Here is an 18,153-nt window from a genome sequence, read left to right on the forward strand (position 1 = left end):
ATGATTTGCTCACTCACCCAATTAGAGTTCCATCAGGGCCATCCAGCACCTGACGACTTTGGTTTAAACATGATCTTTAGAGATACACCACCAGATCACAGACAATTTCCAATGAAATGGATTTCATTTTTATTCAAATGAAGGCATTCTCTAGGAAGTTCAAGAAAAAAAATTAAGCAGTATGATATTTACAAAAATGGTCTTAGCCACATCAGTTCTGGAATAAAGGTGAAGAAAACAAACTCAATCTACAAACCCAAGTCTACCTCCCTTCAATATGAAATAGCAGTATGCCAGTCATGGGATACTGATTCCACAACAACTGATCCATCATAATGGAGTATAGTTTAAGCCAGAACCCAAGGAGCTTAAAAAGGGAATGCTTGAGCCAGCTTCCACCCAACCTGTAAATTTTGCAGAAAATACAACAAGGTGCATGCCCTCAGTTAGGGAGACTGCAAGGGAGCACGATCAGCTGAGTGTTTTTTGTAGAACTTCCCTTTTTGAAATACCTGGTGAAAAGTTCAGAATGTATAACAGTGCACAAATTGCAACAACTTCAATGACATCTTGTATTTAGTGTGCCTTTACAGTGAAAGCACCACATGCTGCTTTATGACATATTACTGCACCTGTTAAATACAAAGAACTCACTGTCAAGGAAAACTCCTGCTCAAAACTGACTTGGGAGTTTCCAGTTATTCTATAGAATGAGACTATTTAATACACTGAGTAAGGGACTTCCCACACCAAACTTTCACCCAGGCAACTGAGAACATGCACCTCTTGAATTTTATACATAGTTCACAACAGCTTTTAAACTGTTCAAATGAATGTCAAGGAACATCCAATAGATTCTCAACATTTTCTCATTATTGGTTGGAATCTAATGCGGGCTAAAATAAATAAATTGAGGAATTTATAATTTATAGGTTTTAGCAGATACAAAGCTCAACCTACCCAATTTCCAGGACAAAATGGAAGAGAATGCATGATGAATGGATGACCCTAGGAAGCACAGAGGGACCTAGATGTGTGCATCCACCACTTCATTAAGGTAGCAGAACAGGTAAAGTAGTTGAGGCAGCATATGGGATATGCCTTTGAGTCAACACATAGCATTTAAGTTCAATGAGGTGATACACCACAGCTAGAATATGAAGTGCGGTTCTGAAATCCACATAGGAGGGATGTGATTGCCCTGGAGAGGGTGCAGAGGAGATTTACCAGAATATTGCCTGGGCCAGAGATTTAGTTATGTAAAAAGAGCAAAGAGACTGGGATTGTTTTCTTTAGAGCAGAAGAAATGGAGTGCCACGAATCAGATGTGTAGATATGAAGGAACTTTTCCTTTGGTGGAGGGATTAATGACCGGGGCACAGATTTAAGGTAAGAGGCAGAAGGTTTTTAAGGTGTTGAGAAAATAAAATTCACCTGGAGGAAGAAGCCTTAGTAACTCTAAGTAGTATTTCGATGTAAACTTGCAACCAAGGCTACAAGCCAAGTGCTGGAAAATAAGTTATTTTTAACTGGCACAAATGTGATGACTCTAAACGATTTAAAAGGCAACTAAGCTGATCCCGAGCAACAGTAAAGTAAAAGAATAAAAGAAACAAGCCTTACAAACTGAAAGGAGAAAATCTTATAGAGATATGGACAGATGGGGGAAAATGTAGAAAAAGGTATCAAACATTATTTCAAAGTGAACTGTTCAAGTACAGCAAAGAGATAAATGGAAAAGGTAAATGTGGAACCACGATCAGAATGTTAGTTCAAAATGATCAACGTGCAGAATGGCATTTGGCAAATTGGCTTTGGATTGTTTGATAGACAGCTAATAGCATGATCTGGTGTCAGGCATGAACTGAGATTACTTCTGAGTGCTTTATCATCTTCAGCTGTAACCTGGTGATCTCATTATCTTATAGAATTCACATATCTCGAAATACTTTATTTAGATTTTATCAAATCTTACATAAAGCAGCCAACCTTTGCTGACCATTTCCTTCCACATTACAAATGCATAGGTGAGACAGTCAACAAAATGTTTATAACCATCTCAGTATATTCAAACTTCCAGTTCTGATGAAAAGTCCTTGACCTGAAATATCAACTCCACTTCTTTCTCCACAAATGCTTCCTGACAGGTTAAGACTGTACAATAATTTCAACAAATCTTTACTCAAATGGACAGCCAATCTCACTAGGTTGATGTCCTTTCCCTGGTTGGAACTGGGGTGTTTTCTTGCCTTGTCTGAGATTTGGAAATTCCTGTATAGGTACCAAACATATCTCCTAGTTGCATGGCTATAGGGTTTGCATGACCACTAAGGACAGCTGGAGTAATTGTTCGGGGTGGGGGGTGAGGTTAGTGTGGAACAAAATGAAAGAATATTGAGTTAACAAATAATTAGGATTAGAAGAACTGTAGGTTGGAAACTGGCATCCAAAATCTTGAATTTGTATGTAATCTACATTACTGGGATGGAAGTTTATTCTGTTCCCAATTAGAGTCCAATGAAACTGGAGAACAGTCAGTCTCAACCCACTAAGTCAACATTGCTCCAATTGCTTCTTATTGCACAAAGTTATTCACAGGAAAGGAATGGAGAAACATCACATTAGTGAGGATGAAATGCACCATTGCACAGGGAAGAGATTTTATTTTGGAACCAATCATATTGTGCTAGGCCACACTGCCAATGTAATGAACTGAAGAGGAACACAGTTTCATTCCTTATTGTATTGGCATTCTTTTCATTAATATTAAACTGCAGAATACAATCCATTAATCCTGCCACTTCAGTAACACAACCAATATTGTTCCAAAAGGAACAGCCATCAAATGAAGATTGGTAGGTAATTCTTATTACAGAATTATCTTATTACCAATTAGTTCTCTATTGGTAACCAGAGATTGCTCCTGGTTAGTGCAGGATTCCATTGTCAGAAGCCTTGAGCCAGTGGGCTTTCTCGATACCTTTCACTTATTTCCTCCAGGCTAATATTAAAAAAAGCTTGCAGCCCATCAGGCCAAACCCTGGATCAACAAATTCTTTTTGTAGCACTCAAGGCTGCAGAGCGGTAACCCAGTTTTAGAACAAGAGTACCTCTTGAAGTTTGAACAGCCCTCAACCCCACAGGTTACAGGGAGAGGCACAGGCTGCAAGACAGATGGAAGGAGGACTGGACATCCATGTGGAAAGGAGACAGTAATCGCTTCGGCGTTGTTGGAATATCTAATCATAGGATAGTGCATTCTTTTAGTTTTTCTCTCCCTCAGCGTTTTGACTTTGGCCTTGTTAGTCTTTGTCAGCCGTTCAATTGTTTGGTTTTTGTTGTCCTCTGCTTTCTTTGCAGCTTGCAGGCGCCTTTTTCGAGCACGCTCAGCTCGCTTTACCATCATCTCCTCAGTCATCTCCTTTGCTTTATAGCCCATGGGCAGCTCCAGGAGTGGTTGGCTTTGTTGTTTGTGTAGCAGGGCACGCTGCATAAACAAAGAAAATCTTTTGAAAAACAGAGTCAACAGTTTAAGCATTTTTATGCAATGAGTCACCATCTAAGGTACACTTCCTAAAGGCAAGTTCAAAACAGAGTCAGTAACTTTCAGGGACTGGACAAACGTTTGGAGAGCACTATGGGATTTTGAATATGTTAAATTGCCCCAAGGAGAATTCAAACTTCCTTCGAATAAAAGGAATTATCATGGATGTTGGAAATCTGATAAAAACAGAATGCATTGGAAATACTTTTTACCTGTGAGGGGAGACCCAGAGAATGTTTGAGTCAAATATGACTTCAGTGTTGAGGAACAGTCATTTTTGACTCAAACATCAACTCTGCTTCACTGTCTACATTTGCTGCCAGACCAGAGTATAATCCAGCACTTTTATTTCAGCTTCTCTCCTCTTCCCACATAAATAGGTCAAAATATCCTTTGTACTCTTCAAGGCCACAGTGTCCTTCCGAAAGTGTGGTCAGCAAAATTGGACCCTGCTTCAAGTTGGGCCAAAGCAGTGATTTACAAAAGTTTAAAGTTCCTTGCTTTTGTACTCTATGCATCCTTCTATACTGTAACCGTTGAATCATCTGTTTTAACTGTGTAACAATGTGCTTCAAAATCAGCCCCCTTTTCATCCTATAACATTCAAATATTTGTGAGTGTCTATCCTTTGAACTGTTAGTCTATGTTGTCTTTCTTCTTTCTAAATGCACTTCAAACCTGCTGCAATATTTCATGTGTACACTTCACCAGACTGTCTATTTCCTCCTAAAGCTTGTCACTATCCTCATTGTTTAAAGTTCTGTACTTGGCACAGAAAACAATGATCCATGTATCATATTCAGATTATTGATATTAAAAAAACATGAGGTATTGTTAATACTATTCACTCCCTCCAATCTGAAGGGTGACTATTCACTACTACTTTGTCCCTTAACCAATTTCTGTATCCACACTGCCACTGCCTCCAATTCTGTAGGCTTCAACTTTACTACCAAGTTTATGAAATGCTGACAGTTCATACATAGTTCAACTGCACTAAAGTAATTGACAATACAGAGAGGTTTAGCGAGTCAGTCAAATGTAATTTATATTTAACAAAGCCATTGTGGCTGCCACTTGTTAACACAGATTTGAGACTCGCAGTTCAAAATTTGGGTCATGAGGGCTGATTGAAACTGAACTATTATCACATTCATGAAAAGGAAGTTAAACCATTAACCATCAAATCAAACGATGGGGAGCTTAATGGAGTGCAAACATGCACATCTTGCAAGTTTTAAAGATAATATTGAGAGACAAAGGGCAAGATACCATCTGTGTGAAACAAACAGCTGAGCTGTGTAGATCAGCCAAAATTTGCACAAATATCTAACTTGTGATAGATTTCTTAATTCCCTCAAACTGCTGGCCAATGTGTACATCATTGACATATTGTCATATCCCCTGCAAGATGTGGCCCAACATTTACCTGCCTTGCCGTCAGCAGTGATTCATCAATCTCCTTCTTTAATTCTCCATTATCATCCAACTCTCCTTTCTCCAAAGCATCCAGCCATCGCTGCTCCTCATCCTGTTCTGGCTCCTGAAGGCTTTCAGAATCCAGGTCTGGTAAAGGAGATGGATCCAAGTTGCTCTCCTCATCTGTAAATGTTACAAATAATTCTGATCAAACTCTACATTTTTACCTTTATTTATTCCAAGGTAACAATGGAAGTGGTGCATCAGCATTTTGTTTTTGGTTGATAAAAATTATGGTGTGTGTCTTTCTCCTTATCTCTGTAACAGAATATGTTCTCACCGAGATGAGGGGGCTAGAGAATGATCTCAGATCTGTTAACAATCCCAATGTTGATAAGAGGTGATACAGCAACCATCAGCTACTGTAGAACCCTCCCCTCCTCCTCATGAACAGGAGGCAAACAGAGGGATAAAAACCACATATGGGCAATAAGTAATGGGTCTAAATAAAGATAAGGAATTGGCACAGGCTTCGTGGGTCAAAGGGACTGCACCTGTGCTGTATTTTTTTAAAATGAAAAACAGCAATGTGTGAACTGGACAAATCAATTCAGATTCTTCACAAACCTTCAAATTTATCTTATGCAACAAATGGTTATAATGGAATATACTGAGATTCAATGGCAGTCTTAAGAATGAGAATCGAAGAGAAGTGGTTTGTAGAGCTACAGGGAAAAGGCAGGGTAATGGGACTAGTTGAATTAGCCTGAGAGTCAACATGAATGCAACAGGCTGAAGAGTTACAACAAAAGGAGCACAAAACAACACTGTTCTATTATTGTATTAAATCTCCAATTTGCAAAGTTAATTTCGACAAAAACAAAAAAGAAATGCAAGTTTGCAGTGAGCATCCCTATTGAAATAATATGCACATCATGAAATTGTTGTTTCTATGCCATTAATGCAAATTAAACTTACTCTGGGTGGGTAGCTGGTAATTAATGGCATTTATGGCCCTGGCAAGACACAATCTAAGAGCATCAGAAAGAGAATAGCACATTTATGAAGATTTGTAGCTCAGGTTGTGCTTCAGGTTTAAGTTTGCTTGCTGAACTGGAAGATGTGTTCTCTGACGTTTTGTCATCATGCTAGGTTACATCAGAGAGCCTCCATTGAAGCGCTGGTGGGTTCTGGCCTGTTTTCTATTTCTGTATCTTGGTTTGTTGATGGAGTTCTGGTTTGAATGCCAAATGGTAATGTTACCCAGCATGGTAACAAAACGTCTGAGAACAAATTTTTCAGCTCAACGAGCAAACTTACAATCAGAATAGCAAATTTGTGAAGTCTCACTCAAGATAATAAAACTTGCTTATCTTTTTTTAAAATGTTTCCCTTCCTGATAGCATTTTCTGCTAGTCTTGTCATTTACACTCTGCTCCTGTTGAAAATTGGTCATTTCCAGAATGCAGTGCTGTTTCAATTCTCAGAAAACCTAATGCGCTAATTTATTTTAGAAAGTAATTTTAACACAGACTTAATTTGGAACATGGCACAGCAAACAAAGCAGAATGTGCATTTAACTAACAATTAAATGGACCTCAAACTTTAAATTTAATGTTGATCTCACTCTTTGTTACAGCTGCAAGAGAAGGTGCACATTGTATTCCTCATACTGTTCTAATACCCCAACACTTTGTATGGCATGATCTACCCATACTGCATGCAAAACAAAACTCTTCACTGGACCTAGGTACACAACAATAATAAATCAAATCAAAAAATTCAGTTAAGTGTGACATGCACTTTGATGGGATGAATAAGGAAATCATATATTCCTTGGAAAAGGAAAAATGAGATGTGGGTTCATTGGAATTTAGGAGTACAGACTCAAACCCTATAAAAAGTAGTTGATATCTTAAAAATACTATCAAATTATTAACAAAATAGTAAAGATCATTAAGACAACAGAATTTACAAACAGACAAGATCATTAAAATTAGATAACCTTGGTGAGACCACATTTAGAACAGTGCACAATTTTGATTCATTTTCTTTCCCATTTTTCTCCAAAGGGAAGTAGTATTTCTTGAATAAAATCACAACAAACAGCCTAGTCTTTAAGGACCAACTACTGCTGACTCAAGGTTTCTTTGCAGCTCAAGAAAGAAAATCCTGATGAATGCAGAAAAATACTCCTACACTAAATCTGACCAACTGATAGAACGTACCACACTGGGAGAGCTGTTTACCTAATGGTATTATTACTGGACTATTAATCTAGAGACCCAGGTAATGTTCAAGGGACCCATGAATTCCACTGTGGCAGAGGGTGAAGTTTGAATTGAATAACAATCTGGAATTAAGGATATAATGGTGATATTAAAACAGCTGGCAATGGTCAGGAAATACCATCTGGTTCACTGATGTCCTTTAGGGAAGGAAACTGCCATCCTTCCCTGATCTGGCCTACACGTGACTCCAGACCCACAGCAATGTGCTTGACTCTTAAATGTCCTCTAGGCAATTGGGGATGGGTAATAAATGCTGGCTTAGCCAGTAACACCCATATCCCATGAATAAACATTAAAAGAAAACAAGGCTGGCAGAGGTTATAGAAATGTCCAGATTAAAATACATGCCTTGACACCTTTTCAGATCATTACAATGCACAGCACTTACCAAGCCAAGCCCGATACTGGTCCAATGGCACTTCATCTGGTTCATCATCAACCATCAAAGGAGAGGGAGATTGCTTTAGCTCAGAGGCCAAAGAAAAGTGGGGCACACTGTTACATAATAAACAAATTATGAATTACATGTACACTGCTTATTTCAAACAAAAACCTAGTCCCTTCATTTCTTGGTCAATAAGGTCATCTGTGGTGTCTATAATCAATTAGTATATTTACTAACCAACAGAAGACAGGATGCTGCATAACTAGTCTATTCTAACAATGGTACATTCTTCGCTACCCTAGCCCATGCAATAATTGGACAATTGTTTCAGAGTGGCATCTTACAATAAATTCTTTGAATTCTTACACTTTGTTAACTGTATCCTGAAAAACAATTAAGCAAAGGCAAGGCCACGTTCCTTATCCTTTGCCAACTGCTCTTATTTTTGAATTGCCATAGCAATCATTTTATTAAGAGTTATTTTAAATGAGTCCATGAATAATATTGACCAGACAGGGGTGGCACCAGTTTAATCTAAGTCAGCAATTTTGTATTGCAGCCCACAAATTGAATTCAACTCCTGACGATTGGGCTGCTTGTCCAGACCAAAGCCACTGTCCTACCATGGAGGTTTTGACCTCAAATTTGACAGAGATCCTCAGATAGGAAAATTGCCAATTTCTCAGTGAAGACAAACTATTTTCTGCTAAAATGACTCCTTAAAAATATAGGAGCATTCCTTAATAGGGCATCAAGGGGTCAAAATGAGTTAGCTATAAAAAGGCAATGTGATGTATGATTATGAAGGTATATGTTACCTCTTTGTGCCCATGGTTTGACCGCCCAGTTTGATTTTAAGTTTTAGCTGGGGTTTTCCAGTACCAGAATCAGATTCCAGAGTTTCAGAGGAAAAGCCAAGCCCCACATCCGCTTGGTGATGCTTCTTCTTGTGTTTCTTGTGCTTCTTGTGTTTCTTCTTGTGAGCACTGTGCCCACCAGCTTCGTCCTCTGTGGAACGGCAAAGGATACAGGTCAAATGGTGCCAAGGCAGCAGTGACCTCTCACCAAAACTACCTGCTACTCAAGCCAATAGCCAATACAAACTGCCTAAGAGGAAACAAGACTGACAATGTCAAATCAATTGTGCATCTTGTACGGCAAACACTCAACCTTAAACAAAATGCTCTGACTGTGAAATTAGTGTACACTTGCTGTGCCTTCATGCACAGATTCATTATTCTGAGGATGTATTGGTATAATTGGTACCATTATGCTTTCACACTCATTTCTCATAGTTCTGTTGCTAGTTGTAGAAACAATAAATCATACCTTGGTTTTATAGAGTTGAAAATACCCTCCAGACAACAGACTTGGATGACCAGCTGTAGTGCTGACTGTCCTGTAGATGTCACATGCCCATTACACTTTACTAACACTTGAATAGACAATAGGTGCAGGAGTAGGCCATTCTGCCCTTCAAGCCAGCACCACCATTCATTATGATTATGGCTGATCATCCTCAATCAGTATCCTGTTCCTGCCTTATCCCCATAGCCGTTGATTCCACTATCCAGAAGAGCTCTATCCAACTCTTGAAACTATCCAGAGACTTGGCCTCTACAGCCTTCTGGGGCAGAGCATTCCATACACCCACCATTCTCTGGGTGAAGAAGTTTCTCCTCAACTCGGTTCTAAGTGGCCTACCCCTTATTTTTAAAACGGTGTCCTCTCGTTCGGGACTCACCCATCAGCGGAAACATGCTTCCTGCCTCCAGAGCATCCAATCCTTTAATAATCTTTTACGTCTCAGTCAGATCCCCTCTCAGCCTTCTAAACTCAAGGGTATACAAGCCCAGTCGCTCCAATCTTTCAGCGTAAGATAGTCCCGCCATTCTAGGAATTGACCTAGTGAACCTACACAGCACTCCCTTAATAGCCAGAATGTCTTTCCTCAAAACTGCACACAGATGTGCCGTAATTTCATCCTTTATAATTGACTCCAGCATTTTTCCCCAACACTGAGGTCAGACTAACTGGTCTATAATTCTGTTTTCTCTCTCCTTCCTTTCTTAAAAAGTGGGACAACATTAGCCACCCTCCAATCCGCAGGAACTGATCCTGAATCTATAGAACATGGTTCAAATATGTGCGGGCTAGGTGGAATAGACATGGGAAATGTGGAGCTACAGAGATTGAGTCTGGGTGAGAAGGCCTTTGGAGAGTTGGTGTGGACTTGTTGGGCCAAATGGCCTGTTCCCACGCTAGGGATTCTATGAATCAAGCATTTCCAATAGTTAAGCAGTCAAGCCATACAAACAGAAGGGTCTTGGGTTTAATCAGTGATTGGTGTTCAGTTAGATGCTCTCAGAATACAAGCCAAGGCAGTTGAATTGGTCTCATTTGTGAGTAGATTGATTGTGGTTGGGTGAGGTGGAGGGGGTGCAACTACAAGTGCAAGAAAAATATTATTGCTAGTTTAGGGTCTTTAGATGATTTCACTAGTACATCAGTGCAAGTTAATCCCACAAGTAGTTTCAACATCTTTTTAAAAGGACATCTGTACTGCCCAAAACTAACCACTCATAGTATAAAGCAAGCATTAACAACGGTTATATCAGAGATCTGAGGCAGACACCTGCATCTTTTGCATAAAGAATTCATCAATTGCTTTTTCGAACAAGGGAGAAAAACTTGCTAAAGTGAGGCCAGCTGCAAGTTGCTTCCTTACTTTCCACACGAAGAACCATAAGATTTATTTAATTCAATCAATATTAAACAATGACTATACTGCACTCCCCAACATTACAGGGTAATCTTACTTGAAGCAAAATACTATGGCGCTTTGCTGCATGCTAGTTCGGAGCCAGGCTGAATCTTGCCTTTTAGCTTTCTTTTTGGAAAGGTGACCAAGTATATCACTTTATTCCTAAGTCTATTAGCAACCAGAGATGAGCCAGTAACATCCCAAAATAACAGATACCTGATGTTTATCAATACAAAACAAACTAGTGATGTTTGATCATTCCCTCTCCTTTCAACACTTGATCCCATTGCACCCTTCTGTCCCAACCATTCAACTCAGACATGCCCCAAAGGTTCCACTGCTTAATTTCTCTCCTGCTCCTTGTCTGTAGGATGTCTGATGCCAAATTCATTTACAGAGTAATGACAATTTGGTCTTCTAACCCATGCCACTTTAGAGTACCCCCTTTCTACACCCACCTCACAGGAGAGGAGAGGCGAGGGGGGGGGAGGAAGAGGAAAAAGAGGAGAGGCGGGGGGGGGGGGGGGGGGAGGAGGAAAAAGAGGAGAGGCGGGGGGGGGGGGGGGAGGAAAAAGAAGGGGGGGGGGGAGGAAAAAGAGGAGAGGCGGGGGGGGAGGAAAAAGAGGAGAGGCGGGGGGGGGGAGGAAAAAGAGGAGAGGCGGGGGGGGGGGGAGGAAAAAGAGGAGAGGCGGGGGGGGGGGGAGGAAAAAGAGGAGAGGCGGGGGGGGGGGGGAGGAAAAAGAGGAGAGGCGGGGGGGGGGGGGGGGAGGAAAAAGAGGAGAGGCGGGGGGGGGGGAGGAAAAAGAGGAGAGGCGGGTGGGGGGGAGGAAAAAGAGGAGAGGCGGGGGGGGAGGGGGGAGGAAAAAGAGGAGAGGCGGGGGGGGGGGGGGAGGAAAAAGAGGAGAGGCGGGGGGGGGGGGGGAGGAAAAAGAGGAGAGGCGGGGGGGGGGGGAGGAAAAAGAGGAGAGGCGGGGGGGGGGGAGGAAAAAGAGGAGAGGCGGGGGGGGGGGGGAGGAAAAAGAGGAGAGGCGGGGGGGGGGGGGGAGGAAAAAGAGGAGAGGCGGGGGGGGGGGAGGAAAAAGAGGAGAGGCGGGGGGGGGGGGAGGAAAAAGAGGAGAGGCGGGGGGGGGGGGAGGAAAAAGAGGAGAGGCGGGGGGGGGGGGGAGGAAAAAGAGGAGAGGCGGGGGGGGGGGGGAGGAAAAAGAGGAGAGGCGGGGGGGGGGGGAGGAAAAAGAGGAGAGGCGGGGGGGGGGGGGGAGGAAAAAGAGGAGAGGCGGGGGGGGGGGGGAGGAAAAAGAGGAGAGGCGGGGGGGGGGAGGAAAAAGAGGAGAGGCGGGGGGGGGGAGGAAAAAGAGGAGAGGCGGGGGGGGGGGAGGAAAAAGAGGAGAGGCGGGGGGGGAGGAAAAAGAGGAGAGGCGGGGGGGGGAGGAAAAAGAGGAGAGGCGGGGGGGGAGGAAAAAGAGGAGAGGCGGGGGGGGAGGAAAAAGAGGAGAGGCGGGGGGGAGGAAAAAGAGGAGAGGCGGGGGGGAGGAAAAAGAGGAGAGGCGGGGGGGGAGGAAAAAGAGGAGAGGCGGGGGGGAGGAAAAAGAGGAGAGGCGAGGGGGGAGGAAAAAGAGGAGAGGCGAGGGGGGAGGAAAAAGAGGAGAGGCGCGGGGGGAGGAAAAAGAGGAGAGGCGCGGGGGGGGGGAAGGAGAGGCGGGGGGGGGGAAGGAGAGGCGGGGGGGGGGGGAAGGAGAGGCGGGGGGGGGGGAAGGAGAGGCGGGGGGGGGGGGAAGGAGAGGCGGGGGGGGGGGAAGGAGAGGCGGGGGGGGGGGGAAGGAGAGGCGGGGGGGGGGGAAGGAGAGGCGGGGGGGGGGGAAGGAGAGGCGGGGGGGGGGGGGAAGGAGAGGCGGGGGGGGGGGAAGGAGAGGCGGGGGGGGGGGGAAGGAGAGGCGGGGGGGGGGGGGAAGGAGAGGCGGGGGGGGGGGGAAGGAGAGGCGGGGGGGGGGGGAAGGAGAGGCGGGGGGGGGGGAAGGAGAGGCGGGGGGGGGGGAAGGAGAGGCGGGGGGGGGGGAAGGAGAGGCGGGGGGGGGGGGGAAGGAGAGGCGGGGGGGGGGGGGGGAAGGAGAGGCGGGGGGGGGGGAAGGAGAGGCGGGGGGGGGGGAAGGAGAGGCGGGGGGGGGGGGAAGGAGAGGCGGGGGGGGGGGAAGGAGAGGCGGGGGGGGGAAGGAGAGGCGGGGGGGGGGGAAGGAGAGGCGGGGGGGGGGGAAGGAGAGGCGGGGGGGGGGGGAAGGAGAGGCGGGGGGGGGGGGAAGGAGAGGCGGGGGGGGGGGAAGGAGAGGCGGGGGGGGGGGGAAGGAGAGGCGGGGGGGGGGGGGGGAAGGAGAGGGGGGGGGGGGAAGGAGAGGGGGGGGGGGGGAAGGAGAGGCGGGGGGGGGAGAAGGAGAGGCTGGGGGGGGAAGGAGAGGCGGGGGGGGGGGAGGGAGAGGCGGGGGAGGGAGAGGCGGGGGGGGGGGAGGGAGAGGCGGGGGGGGGGGAGGGAGAGGCGGGGGGGGGGAAGGAGAGGCGGGGGGGGGGAAGGAGAGGCGGGGGGGGGGAAGGAGAGGCGGGGGGGGGGAAGGAGAGGCGGGGGGGGGAAGGAGAGGCGGGGGGGGGGAAGGAGAGGCGGGGGGGGGGGAAGGAGAGGCGGGGGGGGGGGAAGGAGAGGCGGGGGGGGGGGAAGGAGAGGCGGGGGGGGGGGAAGGAGAGGCGGGGGGGGGGGAAGGAGAGGCGGGGGGGGGGAAGGAGAGGCGGGGGGGGGGGAAGGAGAGGCGGGGGGGGGGGAAGGAGAGGCGGGGGGGGGGGGAAGGAGAGGCGGGGGGGGGGAAGGAGAGGCGGGGGGGGGGAAGGAGAGGCGGGGGGGGGGGAAGGAGAGGCGGGGGGGGGGAAGGAGAGGCGGGGGGGGGGGGAAGGAGAGGCGGGGGGGGGGGGAAGGAGAGGCGGGGGGGGGGGGAAGGAGAGGCGGGGGGGGGGGGAAGGAGAGGCGGGGGGGGGGGGGGGAAGGAGAGGCGGGGGGGGGGGGGGGGAAGGAGAGGCGGGGGGGGGGGGGGGGAAGGAGAGGCGGGGGGGGGGGGAAGGAGAGGCGGGGGGGGGGGGGAAGGAGAGGCGGGGGGGGGGGGGAAGGAGAGGCGGGGGGGGGGGGGAAGGAGAGGCGGGGGGGGGGAAGGAGAGGCGGGGGGGGGGGGAAGGAGAGGCGGGGGGGGGGGGAAGGAGAGGCGGGGGGGGGGGGAAGGAGAGGCGGGGGGGGGGGGAAGGAGAGGCGGGGGGGGGGGGGGAAGGAGAGGCGGGGGGGGGGGGGGGAAGGAGAGGCGGGGGGGGGGGGGAAGGAGAGGCGGGGGGGGGGGGGGAAGGAGAGGCGGGGGGGGGGGGAAGGAGAGGCGGGGGGGGGGGGGGAGGGAGAGGCGGGGGGGGGGGAGGGAGAGGCGGGGGGGGGAAGGAGAGGCTGGGGGGGGGGAAGGAGAGGCGGGGTGGGGGGGGGAGAGGCGGGGGGTGGGGGGGGGAGAGGCGGGGGGGGGGGGAGAGGGGAGCGGGGGGAGATTAGCTGAGTTCGGGGGATGAAAGGAGACACTTGTGGAGGGAGGGGAAGGAGAGAGTGAGGGGCGAACACAGCAGCGACCTGGGGGCGGGTCAGGGCCAAACAACAACGGCGTGTTTTTTAATAAAAAGGGGGATTGAAGGTAATTAAAAGTAATCTCCGCTGTCACTGAGTGTTGGCCGTTTGTTTTGTTTTGTTTTTCTGTGTCGGGGGGGGGGGGAGAGAGGATTAAAGTTCGCGGTTTTCCCTCCGGGGACCCGGGTCCTGACCCCTCACAGATCAATGACAGAATTTGAACTCTTACCCAAACCTCTGTCCACCGCCGACTCTTTCTTCTTTCCCATATTTATCCGCCGTTTTAAAGCCTCACTTTGATTGAAACCCGGGGGGGGGGGGAGGAGGGAAATTCAGAAGTCCCTTCCGGTGCAAACACCGGAAACAGCCGGACCGCAGCCCGACCATTGATTAAAGTTCCGCTTCTCCTGTCAGGGTTCACTCAGAGTCTACACCTCAAAATGCTCCAGGAAATCACCCAGCAGAAAGAGCAGCTCATCTGGGTAATTTATGAAATACACAGTTCTGTAAATCAGGACAAAATATACTCCTCTGTCTAATTATGATTCTGAAAGAGCAATTTAGGTCAGGAAGACCCCCAGATTCCATCTGCAGATCTTGGACATTTGGCCTAAATGACTGGAGAAGGGAAGCCTGGAAGAGTGCAAGACCAAGGGATTTCGAACAAGGTAGATCACTGAGAGTGATTTCAGAAGATGAGGGTAATGCAATTATTTTCAAAACATATAATATAAACCAAAAGAACTGCAGATGCTGTAAATCAGGACAAAAAATAGAAATTCCTGGAAAAGCTTAGCAGATCTGGCAGTATCTGTGGAGAGAAATTGGAGTTTCAGGTCGAGTGACCCTTCCTCAGAAATACAACTAAATATGTAACATGGATGGGAACAATGCAGAAAAGTCAATTGATAACCATAATTTCCTATCTTCACCTTTCATCAACCATCCACTGCTACTGCTATTAATAGGTTTTAACTGAGAAACATCAACTTTCTTTTATGTAGACAATTTATTGAATAGACAAATCCAACCATTCTCTTTTCCAAGCTGTAGTGTTTCAAGCTTTCCAGGATTGTCTTGAGGTTTACTGCAATCTTGGAGCAGTAATGATAAACATTCTTGAAAGAAAATGGAAGACAAAACACTTTGAATATAATCTTATAAGATCTGACCAACATGGGGTACAGTGAGATATGTAGGCAAAAGTGAGGGCTGCAGATGCTGGAAACCAGATTACAGTGGTGCTGGAAAAGCACAGCAGGTCAGGCAGCTTCCGAGGAGCAGGAAAATTGACATTTCGGGCAAAAGCCCTTCATCAGGAATGGAGGCAGGGCGCCTTCAGGGTGGAGAGATAAATGGGAGGGGGTGAGGTTGGGGAGAAGATAGCAAAGAGTACAGTAGGTGAATGGGGGTGGGGATGGAGGTGATAGGTCAGAGAGGAGGTTGGGGGAACGTAACAAAGACTACAATGGGTGGATGGAGGTGGGAATGAAGGTGATAGGTCAGAGGGGAGGGTGGAGCGAATAGGTGGGAAGGGAGATTGGCAGGTAGGACAGGTCGTGAGGACGGTGCTGAGCTGGACGTTAGGAACTGGGGTAAGGTGGGGGGAGAGGAAATGAGGAAACTGGTGAAGTCCACATTGATGCCCTGGGATTGAAGCGTTCCGAGGCGGAAGATGGGGCATTCTTCCTCCAGGCATCGGATGGTGACGGAGCAGCGGTGAAGGAGAGGGGGAGTTGAAATGTTGGGCCACGGGGCGGTGTGGTTGATTGGAGCGGGTGTCTCGGAGATGTTCCCTAAAGTGCTCTGCGAGGAGGCATCCAGTCTCCCCAATGTAGAAGAGACCGCATCGGGATCAACGGATACAATAAATGACATTGGTGGATGTGCAGGTAAAACTTTGATGGATGTGGAAGGCTCCTTTGGGCCTTGGATGGAGGTGAGGGAGGATGTGTGGGCGCAGGTTTTGTAATTCCTGCGGTGGCAGGGGAAGGTGCCAGGACGGAAGGATGGGTTGTTGGGGGGCGTGGACCTGACCAGTAGTCACGGAGGGAATGGTCTTTGTGGAAGGCAGAAAGGGGTGGGGAGGGAAATATATCTCTGGTGGGGTCCGTTTGGAGGTGGCGGATGATGTGGTTTATGCAAAGGTTGGTAGGGTGGAAGGTGAGGACCGGGGGGGTGCTGTCCTTGTTATAGTTGGAGGGGTGGGGTTTGAGGACGGAGGTGCGGGATGTGGACGGGATGCGTTGGAGGGCATCTTCAACCACGTGGGAAGGGAAATTGCGGTCTCTAAAGAAGGAGGCCATCTGGTGTGTTCTATGGTGGAACCGCTCCTCCTGAGAGCAGATACAGCGGAGGCAGAGGAATTGGGAATACGGGATGACATTTTTGCAGGAGGTAGGGTGGGAAAGAGGTATAATCTTGGTGGGCGGCACGGTGGTTAGCACTGCTGCCTCACAGCGCAAGAGACCCGGGTTCAGTTCCCGCCTCAGGCGACTGACTGTGTGGAGTTTGCACGTTCTCCCCGTGTCTGCGTGGGTTTCCTCCGGGTGCTCCGGTTTCCTCCCACAGTCCAAAGATGTGCAGGTTAGGTGAATTGGCCATGCTAAATTGGCCGTAGTGTTAGGTAAGGAGTAATACGTAGGGGTAAAAACGAAGTAAAAACAATGACTGCAGATGCTGGAAACCAGATTCTGGATCAGTGGTGCTGGAAGAGCACAGCAGTTCAGGCAGCATCCAACGAGCAGCGAAATCGACGTTTCGGGCAAAAGCCCTTCATCAGGAATAAAGGCAGAGAGCCTGAAGCGTGGAGAGATAAGCTAGGGGAGGGTGGGGGTGGGGGTGGGGAGAGAGTAGCATCGAGTACAATGGGTGAGTGGGGGAGGAGATGAAGGTGATAGGTCGGGGAGGAGAGGGTGGAGTGGATAGGTGGAAAAGGAGCTAGGCAGGTCGGACAAGTCCGGACAAGTCAAGGGGACAGTGCGGAGCTGGAAGTTTGAAACTAGGATGAGGTGGGGGAAGGGGAAATGAGGAAGCTGTTGAAGTCCACATTGATGCCCTGGGGTTGAAGTGTTCCGAGGTGAGGGAGCGGCGGTGAAGGAGGCCCAGGACCTCCATGTCCTCGGCAGAGTGGGAGGGGGAGTTGAAATGTTGGGCCACGGGGCCTTTTTGGTTGATTGGTGCGGGTGTCTCGGAGATGCGCTTCGGTGGGACTTGTTGGGCCAAAAGGGCCTGTTTCCACACTGTAATGTAATCTAATCTAATCTAATCCAGGTAGCTGTGGGAGTCAGTGGGTTTGTAAAAAATGTCACTGTCAAGTCGGTCATCTTTGATGGAGGTGGAGAGGTCCAGGAAGGGGAGGGAGGTGTCAGAGATGGTCCAGGTGAATTTAGGGTCAGGATGGAATGTGTTGGTGAAGTTGATGAACTGCTCAACCTTTTTGCGGGAGCACGAGGTGGCGCAATGCAGTCATTAATGTAGCGGAGGAAGAGGTGGGGAGTGGTGCTGGTGTAACTACAGAAGATAGACTATTCTACGTAGCCGACAAAGATACAAGCATAGCTGGGGCCCATATGGGTGCCCACGGCTACCCCTTAGGTCTGGAGGAAGTGGGAGGATTCAAAGGAGAAATCGTTGAGGGTGAGGACCAGGTCAGCCAAACGAATGAGAGTGTCAGTGGAAGGGTACTGTAGGGGACATTGGGAGAGGAAGAAACGGAGGGCTTGGAGGCCCTGGTCATGGCGGATGGAGGTGTAGCGGGATTGGATGTCCATGGTGAAGATGAGGCATTGGGGGCTGGGGAAACAGAAGTCTTGGAGGAGGTGGAGGGCTTGGGTGGTGTCTTGAAAGTATGTGGTGAGTTTCTGGACTAGGGGGGATACGACAGTGTCGAGGTAGGTGGAGATGGGTTCGGTGGGGCAGGAGCAGGCTGAGACAATGGGTCGGCTGGGGTGGTCAGCTTGTGGACCCGCACACTCTGCCGAGGACATGCAGGTCCTGTGCCTCCTCCACCACTACCCGACGTTTGGAGGGAGAACGCCTCATCTTCCGCCTCGGAACACTTCAATCCTAGGGCATCAATGTAGGCTTCACCAGTTTCCTCATTTCCCCTTCCCCCACCTC

General features: G+C 48.5%; 2 protein-coding genes across 2 annotated transcripts in view; one reads left to right on the top strand and one right to left on the bottom strand.

The window, feature by feature from the left end:
* Positions 1–125: 125 nt before the first annotated feature.
* ino80b (INO80 complex subunit B) lies at positions 126–14,390 on the bottom strand. Its single transcript, XM_043712633.2, has 5 exons — positions 14,261–14,390; positions 8,458–8,647; positions 7,643–7,749; positions 4,974–5,146; positions 126–3,487 (listed from the first exon to the last, which is right to left on the bottom strand). Exons 1-5 carry the CDS (start codon positions 14,298–14,300, stop codon positions 3,029–3,031), a joined length of 969 nt encoding a protein of 322 aa, XP_043568568.2. The 5' UTR covers positions 14,301–14,390; the 3' UTR covers positions 126–3,028.
* A 62-nt stretch (positions 14,391–14,452) lies between these two features.
* LOC122560971 (uncharacterized) overlaps positions 14,453–18,153 on the top strand; it is a 67,324-nt gene continuing 63,623 nt past the window's right edge. The window contains exon 1 of the mRNA XM_087990966.1: positions 14,453–14,699. Coding sequence (XP_087847092.1) covers positions 14,573–14,699 — 127 coding nt within the window. The 5' untranslated portion in view covers positions 14,453–14,572. The remainder of the gene's footprint in view (positions 14,700–18,153) is intronic.

Source organism: Chiloscyllium plagiosum, unplaced genomic scaffold (assembly GCF_037043375.1).
Source record: "Chiloscyllium plagiosum isolate Xiang-an unplaced genomic scaffold, Cpla_swu_hap1 HiC_scaffold_1, whole genome shotgun sequence".
NCBI lineage: Eukaryota > Metazoa > Chordata > Chondrichthyes > Orectolobiformes > Hemiscylliidae > Chiloscyllium > Chiloscyllium plagiosum.

Bases quoted from the DNA above. Each gene is read 5' to 3' on its own strand.
- ino80b (XM_043712633.2), bottom strand. From the start codon at position 14,300: ATGGGAAAGAAGAAAGAGTCGGCGGTGGACAGAGGTTTGG. The intron at 8,648-14,260 runs GTAAGAGTTCAA...GCCGTTCCACAG, and splicing joins GGCGGTGGACAGAGGTTTGG to AGGACGAAGCTGGTGGGCAC. The intron at 5,147-7,642 runs GTAAGTGCTGTG...TAACATTTACAG, and splicing joins CCAGTATCGGGCTTGGCTTG to ATGAGGAGAGCAACTTGGAT.